Here is a 26911-nt window from a genome sequence, read left to right as displayed (position 1 = left end):
TGGAAATAAAAACATAGGAAGACTGAGAAAATCTTCTCTTCGAATGGGGAAACAAGGAAATAATGCAAGGCTAAGATAAGCATTATTTATTTATTTATTTGGGATTTTTACAGCTATAACAATACAATATACAATAACAATAAATAAATCTAGAGCCAATTACAAAAATTCACAGATTATGTTATTCTTATTATAATTAGTGATGAATGAAAGTAATGTTTGTGGTTGGGGTTAGTGTGTGTGTGTGTGTGTGTGTGTGTGTGTAAGAGGGTGTGTATGTATATACTATCGATAAAATCAAGAAAGGTGTGTTGAGATCGTTTGGATATCTGGAACGAATTAGTGAGGAAAGAATGGTATTTTTTGTTGTCGAGGCGAGTTTAGTTGGAAATAGGTGCAAAGTAAGACCGGAAAAATCTTGGCATGATGAATAATTTCAAATACTTTACGGGTGATCAGGTCATGAGTCAGAATAATCGGCGGGTATGTATGAGGAAATGCATGAATGTGGAAGAGGTGAAGATCGTTTGCAAAGACAGATAATTATAATAATAATAATAAATTTGGATAACTTATATAGCGCCATTTTCGTAAAAAAAAATAACTCAAGGGCGCTTCACTGTGAATGAATTGGGGAAAATATTATAGTGGAAATGATTTAGCAAACAAATGTGTTTTTTGTCATGTGTGGCGGTTTATTCTCTCTGCGTACCCCTGCAGTAAGCGGCTTTAGTAAAATCAAATATGATTTAAAAACATTATATTTGATTTTATCGTTACTTAATTAATAACTGTGCCGGATGTCTTGCCGGTTATCCGCCCATCCGGCTTGTGAGCCTGCTGGATATCCGGCATCCGGTGTCCGGCCAAATCACTATCCTTTTCATAATTTATTGAATCAAACTCTCAACAAGACAGTGTTAGCAATGATTCTTGCCTTAATGCTAAGTATGATAAAGTAATTTTACCCATGTATTATAAAAAAAATATTAATTTCCTTTTTACTCTTTTTCTCACCCAATGGTGCATATGGCACTGCATCTCATCGGCGCAGGTTTATCTAGATCGTCAATTAACAGTAGGTAATGTGATCAGTCCTGCACTTTGTCCAGGGTGATTTTACTCCCTAAAATAAATTTTAGGGAGAAAAATCACGCTATATTTATTCTGACCACCATGGAAATTGATTCCGGGATCTCCAGTAAGGTAACCAATCGCGCTGATAACTGCAGAGTAGAATTAAAACACACATGTTTATGATATATTTTATTAGATATTCACATACAATGATACTATACAACACTGTTTCACTCTAAGGCGATTTGAAATTTGCAGAAACCCTTAAAACTATAAATAGTAGAAATTTATTATAGAAATATAAACAAATCATTTAAAAATATAAATTTCTTATTTATTCAATTATTTGTAACACGCAAAAAAAATATATAAAATTTAATTGACAAAAAAAATGTTCTTTTTATTGTACAGAAGATTTATGTTTGCGTGTTTTAAAAAATAAGATAATAAATAATAGTGATAATATTATCATACAATAATGTGAAAATGCATTCAACATACAAAATACTCGAACGTTTTGTACTAATTAGAGAACTTTGTATTTAACATAATCCCGTATAATACCGGTTGCTCTTTTATTAAAAGCCGCCTTGGTAACCGGATCCTTGAATCTGTAACTTTCAACACTGGGATTTTCAAGGCATTCTTCCATATCCATGAAATCCTTGGATTCGTTTAACAGGAGCGGCAAAAACATTAGTGAAATCACTAAGCCGAAAGGAAGCATCGCTTTAACTTGCCAATCATAAATATCCCTGGGATAGCAGTCCGCTATGTCACAATCCAACTCTGATAACCGAGAACCGAGTGAAGAATAGTAATACTCCATTATTTCATCAAAATGATCTCTTCTATAGTCTTCATCAGTGCACGTAAAGAAGAAATGGAAGATATCGGTCACTGGGCACCCTCGGTATAGAATCTGGTAGTCAAGAAACAATACTTTGACTGGTGTGTTACCCTGATACTTGAAGAGAATGTTATTTATCCATGTATCTCCGTGACAGAAGACATCATAAGGCAAGACATTCTTGCAATCTGTACTATACTGGACAACGTCAGTGAATTTTGGTTTGAATGCCTTCAACTTTGATACACAATAATCATCTTCGATCTCTAACTCCGCTCTTTCTTTGGATAGATTCGCAAACACTTTTTCGGCGTTCTTAGAAAACCAGGGCCAACTGTCAACAAAGGTTGCCAGATTGTTGTACGTTTTCGGGTCATGTTTTTTCAACGCAAACGATAATGCGTGGAAGAACGCCAAGTTCTTGATTACAACTTTGATATGTTCGTGATCCAAAGTTTCCTTTCTGTTAACAGTTTTGAAATTTTTATGAGCCAAGTCTTCCATTATTAAGTATTCATTGAGGTGTGCGGAATCAGCTTTGAAATACTTGATAAAGTTGTATTTATCATCACTCTTGATGTATTTCGTTTGTATTGCTTCGAAAGCCGGGATTATGTGGGTATACATATATATCTCGATGGTAAAGATTCTGTCAACTGCTATCTTGTTTCTGAAAACTTCGTTTTTTACGGATGTTTTGAACACAAACGACTTACTTATTTCTTCTCCATTTGGTTTCTTTCCAATTATCATTACTCTTGAAACAACACCGAGAAAGTTGCTGCCTTCAGACGCTACGCCAGACACAGTCAAACCACGAACTTCGATGGACTCACTTTTAATAAATTCTTCTGTATATTTTCTAACATTTTCGTCTGGAATTTTATTTATTTCATCAAGATATGCCATTATCTTGTCTTGTTCAGTAGACACTGTTACTTGATTTGCGAACATATACTAGCAGACTTCCTAAGATAAAAGAGAAAAAATGTTGATTAACCATTATTTACGAAAGACAAACCTTACACGAAGAGTTTATGAATAGCAAACAATTTCATTTTGCTGATAACATAAAACCTGAGAACCAAGAACACCGCATTGAAATCAGAACGAAATAATTGAATATGTTTTAAGCTTCATCTTTATCTTAATTTTTTTTTTCATCATTATTCATCTTTTACTTGTTGTTTACGTTTAACTTTTCATCATTCCATGGTACATGTAGTCAAAGAAAGACAGCGAAAAAATACAAGTAAAACTATAAAAAGGTGTTTTAACAAAATTCAGAGGAAAAAGTTGAAAATTTTTTAAAAATATGTAAAATATAAAAAGAAAAATAAATAAAGCATAAACTAATATTAAAATAAAGAGTAGATATCCTCAATAAATATGAATTTCGCTCATTTACCTGACTTCTCCGCGAAAAAATCTCAATGATCTCTTTCTATAAACAGTAAATATCATATTTTTAAAAAAATATTTATATTTTTGACATCTTAACATAGATGAAGAAGAATATACATGTCTAGGTATTTGCAGGGCTTATGACCTGTCTTAGGCTGGTTAAGTGGTCACTTCACACACTACTGTGGTTGTCAATTATGGGTAGAATGGTAAAAGTTATTACTTAACCAGGCTATGACAGGTCGTAAGCCTTGTAAATACCCAGACTTCCATATTCTTCTTCATCTATGTTGAGATGTCAAAAATGTAAAATAACTTCAAAGAGGAGACACCCAGATTTGTGTTCAAGTATTTGAACACACTCAAAATGTCGTGAACATTTTATGTATTCGATCTTTTTTATTTCTGTTTTTCTTTTTCTTTCTGCAGTTTACAAACATAAATTTGATGCTTTCTAAATATGTTTTTACTGCCCATAGTTTTATTATTTACAATTATGTATTAACAATATACTTTGCGAAGAGCCAACCTGGTCAGATAATATCCAAAAACAAGTCAATCCAATGAGATAATTATTAATGAGATTATTACTTTAGGCATTGTCTTCAGGCTTCGGATATTAAAGATGAAAGAGGAAGACTTGTCTTCAAATCTGGAAAAAAAATTTAAAACATTAATAAATTTAAAGATTGATCGATTCCTCGTAACAGGGTAACATAAAGAAGTAAAGAACAGTTATAAGGGCACAGAGATAAGTAATTACAAGAATTGAGTCATCCACTACGTCAGAATAGTCCACGAAAAGACTATAGTGTATAGATGACGATAACATCAACCTTCCTGAGTCCTTCGTAAAAACCCAATCCCGTTAAAACTCTCCCGAAAATAAGAAAACCCTCGACTCCTAAACGTGTATGAAATCATAAAAGAAGACCGAGTCACTAAACCTGATATTAGTGTTAATTCAAACCATAGTAAGCATAGTCACATAGTAATATACAGTAAATATATTTATATGGAAATAATTCTAAGTAGGAGCTTTTAGGTAGGTTTTTCAATTGAAATGTAATATCAAAAAGTACCAATTTCTCTACAAAAACACTGTCTACTACTACTGACCCTAATCCTTACCTAATGGTGTATATGGCACTGCATCAAATTGACGACATCTTATTGTATCGTTAATTACCATTAACTACCGTTAATTGGGTAGTGTAAAGGCAAAGGGCTATATCTGTCTCATACCAAATTTTACAGGAGAGCAAAAACAAACTTGTGAAACTAAATAACTCATTTGTTTAATGAATTTTTAAATGTACATATCTTAATAAAACTAAATAAGTATTGCAACTACAGCTATATCCTTTTTCCAGATTATGGAATACACTATTTTAGACATTTTGTAGAACAAACATAGAAAATGAAAATTTTTACAGATATACCCCTTTGCCATTACACTACCGAATTAAAGTACCAGTCCGGGGTAATATTAAGTAAATATTAGAATAAAAAAAATACGCCACTAGGATTGAACCTAGGACCTCCAGGATGGTATTTTAATGTCCAGACCACTACACTATGAAGAAGGACACAAAATACAAAAAAACTTTAAATATTAGAGATAATTCTTTTTTAAAAATTGCTTAATTTTCACTAGATTTTTACCCATACGATGTTTTGCCGGGAAGGTATAGAATGTTGATATAACGTCAGAGACATTTAGAGTGAAAAAATGCGGAAAATAACGAATTTTCAAGAGCTTAAGATGCTTTGAAATTGGTCAGTCAACAAGTCACAAGTACGATCTCAAGTCACAAGTCCCACACCTGAGCGTTGGGCATCTCGGCCGATGGCAGATTACGGAACCGGTCGAGCAAGCAGCGGCAGGCAGGCAGGCTCGGGCGAGGCGCCTAATGTATTCATGACGATTGCGTATTCGCTCAAGTCACGGGCAAGGTCAGCTGATCGTCACTTTGCCTGTCGAGACTCTACCTGTTACCTGTTACTTGTGATTCCGTATTCGTACTTGCTTAATTGTTGCATTTATGCACTTTCATATGTGTATACGGGAGTATCGATGCAGCGCAACTATTGCAAGTGAGGAGTAAAGTAGTTTTAATGCTAAAAACAGCTTTTGGTATGGTAATATAACATGTCAAATACTTGAAAGCGACCTGGTCAGGAGTCGTAATAATCGTCGGGTATGTATGAGGAGATGCATGAATGTGGAAGAGGCGAAGAATGTTTGCAAATACAGAGTGGTATGGCGGTCGATTCTCTCTGCCTACCTCTGCGGGGAAGCGACGTGATGGTTAGTTAGTTAGTTAGTTAATATAACACTTATTATCATTCATCGTTCCGTTTGTGTAATACCACGTAAAAACTTTTGAGTCATATTACACAAAGTGAACGATGAATAATAAGGATGATACTTGTGTTTCCATATTCATACTTGTTTAATTATTGCATTTATGCTTGTATACATATTTATATACCGGAGTTTCGATGCAGCGCAACTATTACAACAATTTCTAAAAGTATTTTGTATATTAAAAGCCTTATCAATTTTGTGGTATGGTAATATAACACTCTCCTTATCATTCATCATACACTTTGTGTAATACCAATTTAAAACATTGGTATTATACAACGTGAACGATAAATAATAACGAGTGTTTTAATATTTGAAGCCCTAACTGTGTGATTTTCCACATTATAGCTTACAAAAAATTATGTTTAAAAATATAACTAACTAACTACCTAACCATCACGCCGCTTCCTCGCAGGGGTAGGCAGAGAGAATAGAGCGCCACACCACTCTGTCCTTGCAAACATTCTTCGCCTCTTCCACGTTCATGCATCTCCTCATACATACCCGCCGATTGTTACGACTCCTAACCTGACCACTTTCAAGTATTTGGCATACCTGATCGTGCCATGTTTTTCTCGGTCTTCCTCTGCTTCTTTTCCCGCTAACATTCGCCTCATAAATTTGTTTTACCGTTCTTTCCTCACTCATTCGTTCTACATGTCCAAACCATCTCAACACACCTTTCTTAATTTTATCGATAATGCTTATCTCAGCTTTGCATTCCTTCCTTATTTCACTATTCGCACATCTATCATACATCGTTTTGTTACACATTCTTCTGAGAGATCGCATTTCGACTGCATTCAGTCTACTTTCATCCTTCTTTTGCCAACTCCATGTTTCACTTCCATACATTAGAGTTGGAACCAGGACTCCGTTGTGCACTGCCAGTTTAGCTTCCGCTGATAGGTTTTTATTTGCTATAACTGATTTCAGTGCACCATTCACTTTGTTCCCAGCATTCACTCTCCTTTCTATGTCTTTATCAATCTTTCCATCCCTAGAAAACATACTACCCAAATACACTAAAAAATATCCATGTATTTTTTTTAAACTACTTACATACATAGTAAGTTGTAATAAAATACATATTTTGACTGGTTTCGAAACAAACAGTTTCTTCCTTTATACTAATTAACAATAATACCTAACTTAAGATTGAAACATTTGGGTATGATTCTTGTTTTTAGTAATTTTTTGTAGTGTTGAAGAAGAAGCTATTTACTTCGAAATTGGTCGATATCATAATAATATTATAATAGGATAATGTTGATAATATAACAAAACTATGTATTTTGTATGATTAAAGAAATGTATTTCCTTAAAACATTTTGAAGTTTCCTTTCCTAATTTTTTTTTCATTTAGTGAACATTTTTCTTTAATTGTTCTAGGTTAATCCGAACAACCGTTTCTGAACTCAAAATCAATGAAAACGTAACCAATTTCGTTGAGCATATTAAAATGTCTAATTAACGTCCATATTTTTTCCACTTCACTTATTCTGTTACATTTTATTATTTTAATTTTTAATATTTTATTGTATTTTTTAATAAATAAATAAAACCCTTATCCGCACCCCAATGGTGCATAGGGCACTGCTTTATATAAATGCAGTGTTATCTTGATCGTTTACACATGAAGGAAAGGTGATCAGCCCTCCGCTTCAGGTACCAGTCCAGGGTAATATTGAATAAATATTACAGTGAAAAAATCACGTATATTTATTTGACCCCCCTGGGAATCGAACCCGGGACCTCCAGAACGGTAGCCGAGCGTGCTGACCATTGCCCTACGGATTCGGACACTTACATTTACGACTGTTACATTTACAGTTGATATTTGTAGAGTAAGTAATTGTTTTTTTTTTTTTAATCTTACCTCTGTCTTAAATATGTAATACCAATAAACTAATTTATTTATTTACAACATGTTGTAAATAAATTGTCTGGTCAAATTATAAGCTTAAATAATAAAAATGAAAATGGTATTTTCTGGCGTTTCTCATGTGTGTGATTATAATCCAGGATTCGGACCTCACATACTAATATAAGAGTTTCTGCTTAGTAAAAAGCTTCTTTACATCTCACTAATATATGTCTCTAGTGAAGTTCTAGTGATTCAAGAACAAAGTTTCTAAATTGGTTCATATATACAGAACTTGCAAGAATTTTAGTAGTGTGGTTGTCAATAATGGGTAGAATTGGTGAATGTTACACGTGTGTAAAGCGATCACTTAAACCAGCCTATGACGGTCGTCAGCCCCGTAAATGCCCAGACTCCCATATTTTTCTTCATCTTTGATGATATGTCAAAAAAATATAATTAATTTAATTTAATTTCAAATAAATGTGGTTTTTTATTACTGTTTTTCATTATATTAAACATAATCGATAATTGGTCTTATAGATTATACCTAATTGTATATTTTAAATATTTTAGGTAAATTTTAAATGTACATTTACGATCAGTGAAGTGTTATTTCTTTGTAAATCATCGCATTGGTGACAAGTGTGTGACCAGGAAACTCAAGGGACCAGAGCCTTATCTGGGCTCGTCGGGTAAACCATCTGCTGTTCACACCATTTCTGAAATAAGTTGCCAATGTGGATACAACGGCTGTCAATTATAGTCGAATGGACATCCAGAACTATACTGAAACCCCACAAAACCGTCATTCAAAAAGTTGAAGTATTGTTAAAGACTGTGTCCAGGGCGTACATTCCATATAGGCAGAAAATCAGTGCCTATCCTAACTTACCCACGTGACATATAAAAACGCAACCAGTACCTACCCTACCTTACTAAGTACTAGTACCCAGCTTACCTTACTACCTACCTCTACTGCTTACCTTAATTCATTTTCTGTGCACAACACTAAGTGGGTCTAAATACTTGTTCACAAATCTGGATTTTCTCTAATTAGGAGTTTTTTTTTCATTTTTGATGTCAACATAGATGAAGAAGAATATGGAAGTCTCAGTATTTACAGAGATAATGACCTATCATAGGCTGGTTAAATGATCACTTTACGCACTTGCAACATTCGCCATTTTACCCATGATTTGAATAAAAGGGTCTCTGCTAAATAAAATCTTCCTCAATCCAACAAAGATAGTTTTTGTGAACTCATATGTGCTGTGTCATGAGATTGATCGATATATCTAGGAATTCTGAAATTTCGAGTAGTGTTGTTGTCAATCATGGGTAGAACGGTGAATGTTGCGCTTGTGTAAAGTGACAACTTACCTGGCCTTAGACAGTTCGTAAGCCCAGACATCCATATTCGTCTTCATCTATGTTGAGATGTCAAAATGTAATAAAAGTTTATGTATTAATTTTAAATCAAACACAGATTTTTTGAGTCTACTAAGTTGTATTTTATCAACAAAAAACATATAAAAAATTATATTGTGACAATTGTTTCGCCTTGTTAGGGCATTAAACAATTATCACAATATAATTTTTTATGTGTTTTTGTTAATAAAATACAACTTAGTAGACTCAAAAAATCTGTGTTTGATTTAAAATTAATACGTGAATTAAAATGGAGTTCTACAAATTAAACGCCAAGTCAATAAAAAAAAATAAAAATAAAAAAAATGTAATAAAAGTTGTTATTTCTCTAAATAGAAGTTCAACTGCATTTTATTATTGCCTTGTAGTATTGCATAAAAATTATTACGGAGAGCATTGATTTTTCTTGTGTTAGTTATTGTATTTATTAAGTACGCATACGCGCGTTCATGTACGTACATGAAAATATTATTACCAACGTGTGATATCTCATTGTGTTCGATAAAATATGACAGGTAAGTAATGAGCATGTTGCTTCCTGTTGCTCTTATCACTATCACATATCACGAATGTACTTATGAAAGTCAGCTGATAACGGGACACGTACTTCAACGGGTATTAGAAAATAATTCGCCGAGATCTGATATAACCTGCAAAATGATAAGATAAAATTGTTTCTCTTGTAACAGAAAACGTTAAGTAAAAACATTTTTTAACCCCTTGCACCAGTCGTATTAAATTGCCTACCTATGTTTATTACGGTCAATACAAACTTTTATAATGTGTGTTTTGAAATTTCTGACCAAGAAATATATATATTTAATATAGAAATTGTCCGCCTCCGTAGTGTAATGGTCAGCACGCTCGGCTACCGTTCTGCAGGTTCGATTCCCAGAGGGGGGTCTAATAAATATTAGTGATTTTTTCACTATAATATTTATTCAATATTACCCTGGACTGGTACCTGAAGCGGAGGGCTGATCACCTTTCCTTCGTGTGTTAACGATCAATATAACACTGCATTTATATGATGCAGTGCCCTATGCATTGGGGTGCGAATAAGGGTTCGAATGAATGGTTTTAGTATATGGAAACTACATAGTTATTATTTTATTATATAAAATGAAGTTCTACTAAGAAATGTAGGTACATACAAAACATAAATTTAATGAAGAGTTTGTAGTAAAATAAATTAGTATGAAAATAGTAGGATTCGTTTCCCCTTAAGTAGGTGTTCAGATGTTCGGTGTTCTGTACAGGTTTGTGTTCGTACCTGTTTGTACTCTCAACCCGGAACTGGAATAAATTATCGGCATACGACACTCGACTTGCTAAGTGTTCCTACTATACATACATTGTACGTTTTATCTACACGCACAGAGTGTGCATATTTCAAATGTCTCGTAAAAAATACGATGAGCGACCATTACTCATATTAGCTATAACTCATAAATGTAGACTAAATATCCAATAAGATAAACAATATTGCAATATTAAAATAAATATTTTAATACAATCAATCAGTACAAACGTAAAATGATTCTGAAATAATTTCACAAATCGTAGTCGTACTGGAGAAAGTGACAACTGACAAAACGTAAAATGTTCAGGAGGGCCATTCAAATCACTTTTGCTTGGCAAGAAAATAAACATCAATGCAGTTAGTCATTTTTAACAAGTCGATATATTATACTTCCAAGTTTAAAATCCTTTGGGATTTTTTCAGGATAATATTAAGCTAGTAAGATATGAAATAGTCAATGTTCACGTTTTTGTAAAAAATGCACTTGGTCACTTTCTCCTGTACGAAATGTATATGTATGTATATATGTATATATGGACATCTAGAGGAAGGCTAAAGATCTCTTGGATGCTGCAGAAAGAAAACATGATTCGAAGGCATGACAGGTGACGTTAGTTGTGGTCAGCTTTCCTCGTCCTACTATCTTAGGACGAGGAAAACTGACCCCAACAGTCCACAAAAACGATAAGCTGGAATGAAATTAGGAAGAAATATTTGTATAATGCCTCTGGCTCTATAACTTCACATGAATTTCAACAGATGGAGTTTAAACTCGCATGAGAAATGTTCCTTATCAAATTCATAAATCAAAGTAAAGCGGATATTTAATCATACATATGTAGAATGATGAATATCATATACAAAATAGTGATCATTTCAACCAGCCGACGCAAGCTCTGAAAATGATAAAACATCAATATCCCGATATAAATATCTCCTTCATCTCTGTTTTCATCTTAATAAGAATCTCAATATTTTAATATCATTCAAATAAATTCAATACAATTTAATACAATTCATTTAATCAGTGAGTACGGCGACATCTCAAAGACATTCTCGCATTATTTTCTTGAGTGTGTAGTGAATCACGGTACTTTTCCATCATGTTCATTACATTTTTCCATTTCCTATTTCCACATATCGCCCCAATTAATAAACAAAAAAGTTTCTGATTAAGTTAAATGGTTGAAGTATAAATGATTTCCCAGTCATTTTTTTTCTATTTCAAACTAAACAAGTCTGGTGTTTTCTGTCTAATGATTCTATTATCTCTCAAAACCAAACAGCCTCTGAGATTGTGTTCAGTTCATCTTGATCGGTCATGTTATGACGTCATTCGACTTAAATAGGTTTACGAGGGGTTTCAAAAAGTTAACCTTCGGAAGTTTTTTTAAAAATATGTAAAATAATTTTTCATTCAGTGTAAACAGAAGACAAAGAACAGTTTGACAAAGAAATATGGTGGATTTTTTTAAAATTGTTACTACTACTACTACTATCAAGCTGTTTGGGTGCAGGATAGGCAGAGAGGATGAAACGCCACACTCTTCTGTCCTCACATACACTCTTAGATTAATTCGCATCCATAATTGCATCTAGTTATATATCATATGCTCTCCGATTACGTAGATTTTTGACACCACCAGATTTTGGGCTCTGATGGATGGGAGTTGCATTTATTATTTACCATGCTTATCATGTACAAGGTTTATAAATCGATTCTTAGATTTTTGTTTCTTCTAACTAAAAACGTGTTTTATTTTAATCTGTGTTGGGAACAGGATGGATAATCTAGTGTGGGCCAATCAGGAACTTCTCAGCATTTTCTCATTGCTGGGAGAAAACCACCTCCTCAGGAAAAGCCGGACTGCTGACTGTCGTCAACAGGTCTTCCGTTCCACTAGAAGAGGGTTCGGCATTTTGTGTCCTAGCTTGGTTTATGGTACCAATGTCCTTCAGTATTTTTATAAAGTACTAAAACAGTTATGTTATAAATAGCAAGATTGGTTACGAGGATACAACAAGCTGTTTCTATGAACTTTTTGAAACTCCTATGTACAAAACAATTATAAAATTAATTACGCAATTGCTTATGTATGTAGAATAATCGTACATCGGTTAACGTAACAATCTTCTTCTTGGCGTCAGACATACGGAAGTCTATTTGTGTTGTGTTCATACACTCGTGTTATCTCCAATATAGACTCGCTGAGAAATGGAAACGTTTCAATTTTAGTACATTTTCATCGAATAGTACATCTTCGGGATATCGTTACCCTATTTATGTATTAATATTTCCTTACTTTCAAATCTGTAGAAAAAGTACTTATTTCTACCATCTGCTTCCCCTAACGTTTATTAATTTCAGGTACATTAAAAAAAAACACATACATATTTTCACATATTTAAATATTGTACTGAATAACAATTAAATATTTAATAAAAGTGACGATTTTTTATTCTTTTATTAATTCATTCAGCTTTATGATAATATCTTTCCATTTTTTATTTAAGTTTTACTTGATAAATACCACTATCTCATAAAATCTATTGCGACACGTGTTTCTTTGTATTCCGCATCATTTTCAAACACTTTATTTAAATTTCAAACACGGTGTTTAAAAATCATCTACGTTATATCTTTCTTCTCTCTTATGAAACTAAATGTGCCTAATTAAAAGGCGTGTCCTTGATAATTTTCTCTCGATTCTCATCCAATTATAAACTATCGAATCACCGCTTAAGATATTTCACTTCGAAAAAAAAAATTATTTATGAAAAGTAAATTTAAGATTTTATTTACCCACGATCTTGGGTGAAAAAGTTTGAGTTCGCATACTTAGGAAGGCATTTCCGTTAGGAAATATTATCGATTTTTAAATCAGTCGATGCAAATTAGCAGCCGATGTTCTCCAACAGGTGGCAGTAGTTTGACAATGAATCAGAAACGAGTTTTTTTTTCGCTTCTTCAAAACCCGTGAGGTTTTCGTACATATTTTTTATCCGACTACGACCAAAACCCGTCATTTACAGCCAACAACCATTAGCCAGGGCGATTTTTTAAATAAATTAATCGTCTCTAATATGTTTATAGAATGATATGTATATGATGACGAAAAAAGATAAGCCGCATACATTTGTATAAAGGTTTTGGCAGAAGAGAAAGATTTTTTGAAAGATTTGTTTTTATTATGTCACGTTTTTATTTCATTTATTTAGAAATTTAACAGAACATTAACATGAATACATTTACAATAATGAATAACAAATAAAACAGGTAAGTGTAACATTCCAATCACAAAATTTTCCAAATGTTAAATGAGTTAAAAGTAAACAGCAAGGATAAAATATCAGCAAAAAATTAAAATAGCAAAACTTAAGAAGATTTAATAGGCAGTCTTAATTTAGAGCTAAAGTAAAAAAATTAAAAAAATAAAAACAAAAGCAATTATACGATGTACAAGTTGAGAAGAGCAATAAAGTAAAAATAAGTACTATAAGGCAACACAAAAAAAAATCAGTAAACACATAAAACAGAAAACATACGCAACAGATACGTAGCTATTCATTTATTGATAATAATAATTATTTTCTTGTTTTTATTTTTTGCGTCTATAACCTTCTATATGATTCTAAGAAGGATCATTTTTCAGTCGCAAACTTCTCTATAGTGGAGTCGACGTCACTACTACTACTCATTTCACGCCGTTCCCTGCAGGGATAGGCAGAGAAGATGAAATGCCAAACTTTCTGTCTTGACATACACCCCTAGCCTCCTTTAAACTAATCATGGGGTACACGAATCATATCTGAATTAATATACATACTTGAATAATAACACCATTTATTATGTTTCTTATTTGTTTTATTTTGTAAATTAAACGCATTGTTTAACTTTGTGGAATGGTAATTTAACACTCTCCTTATCATTCATCGTTTAGAATTATTGATCAAATGAAAGGAATCATAATGAAACATTCACCTTATCATTCATCGTTCACTTAATGTAAAACACTACTTTATGGCTGCCGGTTTCAGAAGTCTACATTTGACACGATGGTGGATTTTTTTAAAGATAATTATTTGTGTTTTTATTATTTACACAAATTTTTCAATTTCATACTATTTCTGAGAGCCTAAGCGGCTCATTATTAGAAATAGGAATCAAATTGCGAACCGAGAAACTCTGTCACTAACCACAGGATCACAACTCGAATTGTCATTTAAAAACCGGTAGTCATGAAGTAGTATTTTTAAGTGGTATTACATAAAGTGAACGATGAATGATAAGGAGAGTGATAATTCTCGGTAACGATGTCTAAAGAACGATTTTCCGAATTTTTAGTTAGAGATTGGCGACGGAAAGTAACCAAACAAAACGAAGTATCAGGAGATCAAACAAAGCGAGGAGGTGTTTGAGTTTCCCGTGGATTTCAGCGTCGCTGTACAACTACATAAACAATGTCTGTCTATTTGTATTTTCATTAGAGGCGCAAACATCTCAGTCCGCATCGGCTCCATACTAATTCCATCTCCACCTATTTACACTTAGCGATTGTTCATCGCGTTTCAGTTGAAGATAAAGCCACAGAAACGCAATGTTTTTAAAACCGTCATTATTTTCTCACCAAATATGTGCACACATAGGTAGGTCAACCCGTACATTTTTTTCTCAAAAACTCGTGTGATTTTTTTGTTTCTTTATTTGCATATACCTATTGCACACAGATATCTCTATTTCCTTATTTTATCAATTGATTCTGCAGTCACCTTGCTGTAATAAGCTATCAATTTCAAAATGTAATATTGACTTGGTAAACTACCACTAAAAATAAACTATGTTGTGACACGTGTTTCGATGCATTCAACAACAGTTTTTAGACAATTATGTGCATCGAAACACGTGTCACAAAATAATTGAAAAATTATTTTTTATTACCCAGATTTTTCTTTATTTAGAATCGTTTTACTAAATTCAGGTGTTAATTTTTTTGTATAATTTTTTTCAGAAATTTCATCTTATCCCATATCTTATTTTAACACCCTAAAATAAAAGTTTAAACTAAAATAAATAAATATTTTCATCCTGCCCTTACTTGATTTTATCAACGGAAGCTTAATGTTTCAATGTAACTATGACGCAAACTTGTATTATATATATATATATATATATATATTATATATATATATATATATATATATATATATATATATATATATATATATATATATATATATATATATATATATATATATATATATATATATATATATATATATATATATATATATATATTACACATATAAGTTGTTTTTTTAGAAAAAAATGGTTTTTGTCGTTGAGAATTTGCTTATATATTCTTTAAATCATAAATGCACTAGCATTGGGTATTGTAAAGTCCTATTTTGAGGCATGGATAGTAAAAATAATGTTAAATTTCTTTAAGGCAACTAACATAGTCTTCCTTGAGACTGGTGACATTGATTTTCAACGTTAATTTTTAACTGCTTTTACAGATTACCTTTTTGAAAATCAACGTAACTGATTAAGTTGTGATTTTTGATACTAAAACAGTTATTTTTATGATAAATTGAACGCATTTTTCAACTGACTGTTTAACAATTTGGAAAAACCACCAATCACTTAAAATTAATCCCATTCGATTTCTTATCAAGAGTTAGAAAACCAATACTTGTAATCAGTACCATTTATGAACATTTTAATTCTGGAAGGAAAAAACGTAGATTACAATCATAATTTGTGCTGAATCATTGATGACAATTTTCCGCTAATTTTCACAAATGTTATTTAAGTTTTGTCAATAACAGGATATAGAATTATCTTATCACCTTTATATTATTTTTGAGAATAAGTAAAGAGCCACACGTATTAACGATTTATATAGTGATTATGTTTGCGGTTCTCAATTCACAGGAACAAGACAGGAGCTCTGATGAAACAGATCTAATAAGAGAGGAAGAGGAAGATTCTCAATTTCAAACGTAGAGAGATTTCAGGACATTGATAAACATGTTTGTCTCATAGAATACGGAACTTTTTAAAGTTATTAGCTTTGGCAGCGCCATCTATTAACGAATAACAGTGTTGGAAAGGTAGATTATTTAATAACATAAATTACTGTGCAAAGACTGTAAGGGACGGAGTAATTTCAATTACAAATGATATTTTAAGCTTTTAACTCATTATCAGGCATACGCGCCTAGTGCGTATTACACAATGAAGTGGAATATGGAATGTACGCGCCTGGCAAGTACGCCGCACACAACGTGTACAACGAATTAGAATGGTTTTTATATAATATTTAATTACGTTATTAAATTTTAAGCCTTTCACTCATCACAAGCCATACGCGTTTAGCTCGTACTCCACACTGAAGGGGAAATGTATGAAGTACGCTCCTGTCGCGTACGCCGCATGTAGCGTGTTAAATTAATTAAAGTGGTTTTTACTATGATATTTAATGAATATAAGTAATACCTAAATCTATCAGGACTAATGTAATTCATGTAATTGACGATCAAGTCATGTATACACATACGTGCCAATATAACTAAATATTATATACGTGTAACATTCACCAATTCTACCCATTATTGACAACTACACTACTCAAATTCTTGGAAGTTCTATATATATGAACCAATTTAGAAACCTTGTTCATGAATCACTAGAACTTCACTAGAGACATCTATTGGTGATTAATAATATTGGTGATTTATAATCCAGGATTCCGATCTCACATACTAATATAAGAGTTTCTGCTTAATAAAAAGCTCCTTTACATCTCACCAATAAATATTATATTATTATCTTTACACAAGCCTTACCGTAACGTACCTTGTATTTTACCAAATATTTTAGTTCTCAAAGCAAATTGCCAGATGACATAATTGCCTAAACTGGTACTATGATACGTGATAAAAATGTTGTTTTTGTAGCGAAAAGATTATTATGATTTCGCGAGTATTATAAAAATAGATTTTATCATTTATTAACCTTTTGATAGCAGTTGGCATGAACCGGGTCTTTCAAATTATCGACTGATACCGGCAGGTTGATAATTTGGCCCGTGGCTCTCGAGTATAAAATTCATAGAGAAAATATCCAACAAATTTCAACGTTTGACAGTCACGCAATATGGCACAACAGTCTTTACATATCGCTCACTCCTTTCAACAACGTCATATATAACAAAAATCGTCAATTTTCAGTTATGCATGTTTTCGGAATGCCCCGAAAATGTACTATATCCCAGCAACAGCGGCATATTTTTAACTTAATATTTACCTATTATTTTTTGACATCTCATCAAAGATGAAGAAGAATATGGAAGTCTGGGCATTTACGGGGCTTACGACCGTCATGTCAATGTTGATGAGATGTCAAAAAATAATATGAAAATAACTCCTGTAATTGGAGATAATCCAGATTTTGTGAACAAGTATTTGGACACACTCAAAATGTTGTTAATATTTCCCCGCTAAAGGGGAAAAAGTGTTGTTTTTGCATTTTGAAGAAAAGGAATTGCTTAATATTTTTTTTTAAATGTACTAAATATTTTTCAAATGGAGAAAAAACCTTTAGGTTTTACCTAAAAAGATCTGTTGCACAGTAAATAGTTCAATAAGTGGCATGATATTTATTTTTTATACATTTTATTATATCTTTAAACTTTAAAAACGATCTCCTGAAAAATCTTTTTATTTTATTTATGACGTTCTTGAAAGGATTGAGCGATTTGCATGTATGAATTACTCCCCATAACACAAGAAAGCACCTCCCAGTAAAGCACATAATAACACACTTTTTTGAAACAGAAAAATGGCTAAATATGAAAAACAGGTAAACATGCTTTTCAAGGGCAAATAAATCCTAAGTTCAAAATACTTATATATTTGCATATACATATATAAATTTCTTTGAAAATTAAAAGGTAATTATAGCGTAATACATAACAAAGATCGAAGATAGTCTATTTTCTGTATCATTTTAAATATATTTATATATATAAAACGTCAATATAGTCCACATATATACCATAACATGTAGTTTGAATTGAGGAAGTATAACTGGCGCCGTTTGTCCACTGTACAGAGAATAATAACGTCTACTCTCAATTAATATCTTACTCGCGTACATGTATGGTGAATACGTAATGTGTAAATAATATAAACAAATAATATTGTCCGCCGGGTACCGACATCGCCGTCCGCCATTGCCCGGCGCCTAGGGCCGGCCGAGGGGGTCACAGTGATGGGCCGATCTGCAGCCAATCCGGCGCTGCTTTGTTCTGTATAATCTCGCTCGAGATGTGTTCCTGCGCCGCGGGATGATGTCACTGCCGGATCTACGGCCGTTTTCTGAGAACGCGGTGACGTCACGGAGGAGATATGTACGGAGAACGCGAACACTCGGCTCGAGGAAGTTCGTAAATACACCAGACGGCCGAGCTCGAGAGATAATTGAACGTTTAAATACGACCGATTGTTCACGGTGTGACCAATTACATACCTATCTGAGAATGGTGACAAAAATCCTGCATTCAATCTGGCTATCTTTGAACTCCTATGGTAATGAAACAAGTAAAATATTTTGAGTAATTTTCATAAACGCGCTAATCTTACTGAACAAAATAACACAAAAAAAGACTTCTCGCAAAATGAAGAAAATATAATTAATTATTAATTTTTTTATCAAATGATAACTGTGAATTGTTTCGTATTAGATGCATTTTATGAAATTTATTGATTTAAAGATATTCTTATTGGTTGTTAAAACTAAAAATGTACAAAATAATAATCTAATTTCATTAATTGATTCGGCACTCACTTTTTGGTAAAATCTATACATTTTTAATTTTAGTTTTCTTAGTAAATACCATCATTTCTTAAAATCTAATGTGACATTTCTTTAAATCTAATGAGTAAAATGTAATGTGTTTCGATGTATTCAGCATCATTTTAAACGGTGCGGTGTTTGAAAGTGATCCGGAATGCATCGAAACACATGTCACCATAAATTTTAAGAAATAGTGGAAAAACTTAAATTCAATTTTTTTAAAGGAATAACCCGCAAAGCGTCTATTTTAGATGCTTGTCTGCAGGTAGGATAGTAAGGATAGGGAAGGTAAATGTGAAAAATACATCACAAACACTCAGACCAATTGAAAATAAATCTTTCTTAAATTTATTTTGCAATTGGCGAGAATCGAACCCGCGACGCCTATTTCACAGTCGAGCGTCTACACAACTACGCCTCGGCGCCTGTCAACAATAGATACTTCATTGTAATAAATGTGTTCAAAATTACCCAGTTCGATTGTAATAATTTTGCATATTTATTACAGTATCCATCATTCCTGAGGAAATTTATTCACGCGTGTTCTGAGGATGGAAAATATGGCTTTATTCTGCCATATACATACATACATATGCATTTTTTTTAGTAAAATTGTTATTATTATTGAATATTTCTCTCTTCTCTAAAATCCACGTAAAAGTATCCACTCTACCTTTCTTTTGATATTGTATTCAGTATTTCTCTATCCTTTTGTTTTTTGTTTGTTTATAACCAGTACTTTTTCCCGGCTGCGCACGTGATTTAAATTGTAGTTTTAGAGTTATTTATCTTTTTTTCCTCGTAGGATATCGGCCTTATATTTAAAATAACATAATGTGAATATCATAACACATTTTTAAAATTACTATCGATACATAAGTGAGGAGCACTTACGGTAATTAATTATTGAATTAAATTTTATTTGATTTGCAATAAAATATATCACATTTTTTGTAGTCAGTACGTCATTTGTATTTCATTGAATTCATTGCGATTGTCAAAGTTAGTAATAATTAACATTGACCGACATGATAGTTTTCTACATCGTGAGATTGATGTTTCCGGTTCCTATCCTTTCTCTTTATCTTTGTTATTTCCGGCGGCAAATCATTGTCATTAATTATTTCAAGAAACGGATGTACGAGTAAGCCAAGAAGTTATTTGGTCCGTAGATATAGTACAATGAATAAACATAAGTCTTGTTGATTTTTTAAAGTACAATAAGTGTTTAAATTAGAGATGCTTTTGTATTTATCTTTGGATGATCTATTTAAAATAACACATTCGTTGAATAATGAAGCATTCGAGTAAAAAGAGTAAAAATGGTTTTGTAAATACCTAGACTCCCATATTCCCATCCCAAGACTTCTTCACCAATGTCGATATAATGTCAAGATTTATAAAAATCTTGATTAATAATAATAAATAACTCAAAAAGTGGAAAAACCCAGCATTTTTAAAAATAATTAAAAAAAATTGGATACACACAAAAAAATTCAAATAAACATAAATATTCTTAGCGAATATAAGATTATCATTTTTTTATAAAAGAAAATCACTTTCTTTTACCACTTGAGTTTATTTTATTATAACGACTAGTTTCGGAAGCTATGCTTCCATCTACAGGTCTAAATATAAACTAAAACATAAATAATAATATGTTCTACTAATAAGGGGGAGGGGTAAGTTAAGGAGGTGGAGTGTGAAAATAAAAGAACAATGGAAAGCAAAGGTGAAGAATTTTGAAGCAATATATTATTTATTAAATTATTATTGGAATTTAAGTTTTTTTTGGATTTCTAAATTTTCAAAGTAATTTATTATTTGGCCTTTATGTGGTACTGGGTGTAATAATTTTAATTCATGTGAGTGAAATGAATGATTTGTATCAATTATGTCCACAAAGTAAATGCCGAAATAATAAAAAATATATATCGTTTTTTTCATCAAGTTTTACTATCTGCAATTGTGAAACACACATGAAGAGACAGGTGACATATCGAGTTTTTTTGTCGGTGTTGCTATGTTAAAAATAATCCATTACTATTTTCTATAAATCAAAAAATCCTATTACTATGCTAATTTTTTTTATTTGTATATTTTAACTGATAATAGCCCTATCTATAATACATCACACTATGTCCTAACAATGTATGTTACATTCGACTTATTGACGCAAATCGGAATTCAGAAATATTGCACTCATAGCTATAAATAATCACACTAATCAACAAAGATTACATACGGTAAGTACCAGTAGATAAAAACTTAATTAATTAGAAGGTAAAGTCTGTTATAATATAGTGATATGTTGAATTGATTACACCGATAGTATCTAAAATGATAATTTTGGTATTTTTATCAATTTTTATTTTAAAAAAATCATTTCCGAATACGTAACCGTACAAATTAAGTTATACAGGTAAAGTACAACGAGGCTACAAAGTCTAGGGGTAAGAAGGTCCAATCTTTGTTTCTATAAAATCAATAAATATTAGTTGATCACATAATTAATATAAATATAATCTACATATCGCTCACTCCTTTCAAGAACGTCATAAATCAAAATACTTGATTTTTCAGGAGAGCATTTTTTATGATAAATATTATAATACAATATATTAAAAATAAATATGAAGCCACTTTTTGAACTTTTTACTGTGCAACAGATCTTTTTAGGTAAAAGCTGAAGGTTTTTTCTCCATTTGAAAAATATTTAGTATATTTGAAAAAACAATTAAACAATACCTTTTCTTCAAAATGCAAAAACAACACTTTCTGCCCTGTAACGGGTAAATATTAAGTTAAAAATATGCCGCTTTTGCTGGGATATAGTACATTTTCTGAGCATTCCGAAAACATGTACAACTGAAAATTGTCGATTTTTGATTTATGACGTTCTTGAAAGGAGTGAGCGATATATGTATATATAGAGTTCACGCATTCGTGGAAGCTTTGGTATTCTAATTCCAATAAATAAAAGTATAATAGAAGAAAGGCAATCGAGTTAGTATGATCACATAAGACGCAGGGATGTGAACGAATTGTGAACTAGGCTATTGCCAAAGATCTTCCTCGAAAGACATCTAGAGGAAGACCGAAAAATTCACGGATGCTACAAAAAAATAACATGATTCGAAGGCATGACCTAGGTGACGTTGTCCGTGATAGAAGGACCTACAACCTGATGACAAAGAGAGCTGACCTCAACAGTCTACAAAGACGATGAGTTGGGATAGAGCCAGGAAGAAGAAAAAGAAGTTACATGGGTAAGAGTTAAGTTGTCAATCTTTTGACTTAACAAATTTGAGTACACGTTAATCAACAGAGTACTAAACAACATTTGTGTGCCACCAGATACTCGTTCATAAATCTGGATTATCTCCAATTAGGAGTTATTTTTTTGCCATCTCAACATAGATGAAGAAGAATATGGAAGTCTAAGCATTTACGGGGCAAACGATAGTTTTTGCTTAATAAAAAAGCATCTCTCATCCCGCCATAGACGTCTCCAGTGAAATTTTAGTAAAGTCAAACACTATGATTCGAGTTTGATCAATATATCTAGAACTTCCAAGAATTTAAGTAGTGTGGTTGTCATCACGGGTAGGACTGGTGAATGTTACACATATGTAAAGTGATCACATAACCAGCCTATGATGGTCTTAACCCCCTTAAATGCCCAGACTTGTACATTCTTCTTCATCTATGTTGACATAAAAAGTAATACAAAAAGTAAGTAAGTACTAAACGTCCGTCTTCTGAGAAATTTATGAATTGGCTGAAGCTTTGGCGTTAAAGTATTGATTTGCATTATTAGCTATCCAAGTTGTTACGACTCTGATAAGAGTATTATCAGAATTCATCCCTTAGCGTTTTAACCCCCCCCCCCCCCTAGGCCGACCACCCGCCGCGGCCTACCGCCCACTACTTCCGCTTTCTCGGTACGGAAATTCCGGTCCCCACTCCATTTGGCACTCAGCTCGTTTCATTTCCTCCTTACCTTTCCGCTCTCATTTCCTTTACCCATATTATTTTTTACCCGATCCAATAGTGTTTTCACTGCTAATTGCGATGGAGAATCACTTTTTTGTAATACATAGTAATATTATGCAATACAGGTACTCGAACAATTTTTAATTGAACACTCTCCTTATCAATCATGTTTCACTTTGTATAATACCACAAAAAAACTCTTCTTTACGACTACCGGTTGACCTGATGATGGAATGGTTATTTCGAAACTAGTAGTTAATACTATAATAATATAACACTCTTTATCATTCATCGTTCACTTTGTGTAATACCACTTTAAGACACTACTCAATGACTACCGGTTTCGGAATAACCATTCCATCATCGGGTCAAATGTAAACTACATTTGACCTATTGATGGAATGGCTATTCCGAAACCAGTAGTCATGGAGTAGTGTTTTAAAGTGGTATTACACAAAGTGAACGATGATTGGTAAGATTAGAAGCATGATCAAGATTTCGATTTTCTCAAATAAAATAAGTACTTAGATATAAGGAATGAAAGAATGCAAGGCTGAGATAAGCATTATCAATAAAATTCAAAAAGGTGTGTTGAGATGGTTTGGGTATATGTGAATTGGATGATTGAAGAAAGGATAGGCAAACAAATTTATTAGGCTAATGTGATTGATAATAGAAGCAGAAGAAAATTTTCAGATTCGGCAGTCACTTTGTGGTAAAATTCTATCCATTTTTTATTAATGTTTTACTTAGTAAATACCACTATTTCTAAAAATCTACTAGAAGAAAACTTGGCATGATCAAGTATTTAAAATACTTGAAAGTGGTCAGGTCAGAAGTCGGAATGGCGTGTATATATGAGCAGATTTATGAATATGGAAGAGGCGAGGATTGTGTGCAAAAACAGATTTGTGTGTGTTTCTGTTTTATCTGCCTACCTGTTTTTTTTAGAAATCTAATTTGTCATGGGAGATATAAGATAGCATCGATAGAATCTTCAAATATATTGGTGTGGTGTTCTATTCTCTCTGCCTACCTCTGCGGGGAAGCGGTGTGATGTTTCGTTAGTAAGTTTGCAAATTAAAAAAATAAACTTACATGACAGTTAAAATAGTATTACCGTGTTCCTTCTATTTTCGGCATTCCTCATAAGGTTGTAGGCATCTAATTTGCCCTCTTCTACATTCTGCACGCCCGATAATGATTAGTTATGCCGTGTTTTCTCGTACAGCTTTAAATACCAATTGGAATAATATAATGCTGGTTATTGTTGGCATTAACTTTTTCTGTTTATGGTGAGCGGAATTGAATTCCGCCAGCATTTACAAATGCCAATCAATTTTATACATCCTGGTATGTACCCGAGCAAAAAACGCTAAATCTCTAATACTCGTACAACTTCCTCGTTGACCATTTGTTTAAAGTTGGCATTTGTTCGGCGTCGTGGTTTAATCATACGCTGTTATATAGTTTTTTTGACCACCCTGTTAATATCTTGGTTTATTTTAAGCTGAGAGTAGAATTTTAATTTTCGAGAACTACAGATGTTATCATTAACATCCCTGTTGATAAAAATATCGGTAGATCTCGAAACTAGTCGTGTTTGCATTAATAAATCGTTGGGTAATATATCCAAAATTAAACACGGTTATTGGATTGAATTCTACTTTTATTTACATATATATGATAATGTGTGACCCGTTTCGTCTTATTAAGACATTATCAAACACTTCTTAGCAAGACGAAACGCGTCACATATTATCAAATGTATGTAAATAAACCTAGAGTTCAATCCAATAACCGTGTTTAATTTTGGATATATTTCCCAACAATTCAATATGGAATTCTACCAACTGTCTGCAGTTACAATAAATACATTAATAAACTCAAAAAGTGGTTTTACATTTTTTGGCATCTAAACATAGATGAAGAAGAATATGGATGTTTGGGTATTTACAGGGCTCATGACAGCGCTGGTTAAGTGATCACTTTACATGTACACACGTGAAACATTGAACATATTCCGATTGACATTCCGGGAAATGAAAACACCGATACTCTTGCTAAGGAAACTGTTTTAAACGGAAGTACGAATTTCTCTAACTACCCATCCGATGACCTTTTGGCAATCCCAAATAATATGTCTTCTAGCTGGTCCATCAAATGGAGCAGCTTCAATATTTCAAAAGTAAATCATTACTCTCGCATTCAGCCTAATGTCCCATCCCGTCTTTGGTTAAAGAAAATTTTGAAGAACAAAAGATACATCCATCATTTGTCGAATGAGGATGGGACATTACTGTACGAGATCTGTACTTTTTAGTATTTCTAAATCTTTTATCGAGAATAAAAAAAGAGATTTTTTGAATTTAAAACATATATTTTATTAGGTATCAGATTGAACTCCCATCTTAACCCACAGCACGGATGAACAATAATAATAATTTAAAAAATAAGTATGCGGGCATAACATTTTTTGTTAGGAATCCTCTCTGGCGTCACTGTGTATAGTTGTACGAGTATATCCAGGAAATGTCGATAAGTCTGCATCATTATTTATGCATTATCATTCAACTTCATTAAGTATGAATCTATTATTTTTGACATCTCATCAAAGATGAAGAAGAACATGGAAGTCTGGGCATTTACGGGGCTGACGACCGTCATAGGCTGGTTTAAGTGATCACTTTACACACGTGTAACATTCACCAATTCTACCCATTATTGACAACCACACTACTCAAATTCTTGGAAGTTCTGTATATATGAACCAATTTAAAAACCTTGTTCTTGAATCAATAGAACTTCACTAGATACATCTATTGGTGAGATGTAAAGAAGCTTGTATAAATATATATATATATATATATATATATATATATATATATATATATATATATATATATATATATATATATATATATATATATATATATATATATATATATATATATATATATATATATATATATATATATATATATATATATATATATATATATATATATATATATATATATATATATATATATATATATATATATATATATATATATATATATATATATATATATATATATATATATATATATATATATATATATATATATATATATATATATATATAAATATATATATATTTATATATATATATTTATATATATATATATATATATATATATATATATATATACATACATATATATATATATATATATATATATATATATATAATTTATTATTAGATTAAAACCAATATTTTTAGCTTTTCCACTTTTTTATTTGACCAGCGACCGGGTTTCGTCGTTACCGACATCATCAGACTGGTCTGATAGACCAGTCTGATGATTTCGGTAACGACGAAACCCGGTCGCTGGTCAAATAAAAAAGTGGAAAAGCTAAAAATATTGGTTTTAATCTAATAATAAATTAAAAATGCAATTCCATCACGAAGTGTCAGTGGATAATATAAATATATATATATATATATATATATATATATATATATATATATATATATATATATATATATATATATATATATATATATATATATATATATATATATATATATATATATATATATATATATATATATATATATATATATATATATATATATATATTTAAATAAAATAATTGTAAAAAACTTTTATTGAATTATTTTCCTCACTTTCTCACTTCCACTTTTTTCTAGTTTTAATCGAAATAAAATTAATATTATTGAATTATACTATTTTTCATAAAAAAAACAA

The 26911-nt window shown here is 31.8% G+C and overlaps 1 protein-coding gene across 3 annotated transcripts in view; it reads right to left on the bottom strand.

Moving 5' to 3' along the window:
* Positions 1–1253: 1253 nt before the first annotated feature.
* Positions 1254–26911, bottom strand: part of LOC148309959 (uncharacterized) — a 69815-nt gene continuing 44157 nt past the window's right edge. For 2 of the 3 annotated variants that reach the window (XM_088259287.1, XM_088259289.1), the window contains exons 2-3: positions 3861–3983; positions 1254–2896 (exon numbers count right to left, since the gene is read on the bottom strand). In XM_088259287.1, the coding sequence (XP_088115413.1) occupies positions 1604–2881 (1278 nt within the window). In that variant the 5' untranslated portion in view covers positions 2882–2896; positions 3861–3983 and the 3' untranslated portion in view covers positions 1254–1603. The remainder of the gene's footprint in view (positions 2897–3860; positions 3984–26911) is intronic. The other variant, XM_088259288.1, reaches the window with a different exon arrangement.

This window comes from Brachycentrus maculatus, unplaced genomic scaffold (assembly GCF_059751285.1).
Source record: "Brachycentrus maculatus isolate JH-2025_06_01 unplaced genomic scaffold, ASM5975128v1 h1tg000115l, whole genome shotgun sequence".
Taxonomy (NCBI): Eukaryota; Metazoa; Arthropoda; class Insecta; order Trichoptera; family Brachycentridae; genus Brachycentrus; species Brachycentrus maculatus.
Note: the sequence above shows the minus strand (reverse complement) of the source record. Positions and strands in the feature narration are given on the sequence as shown.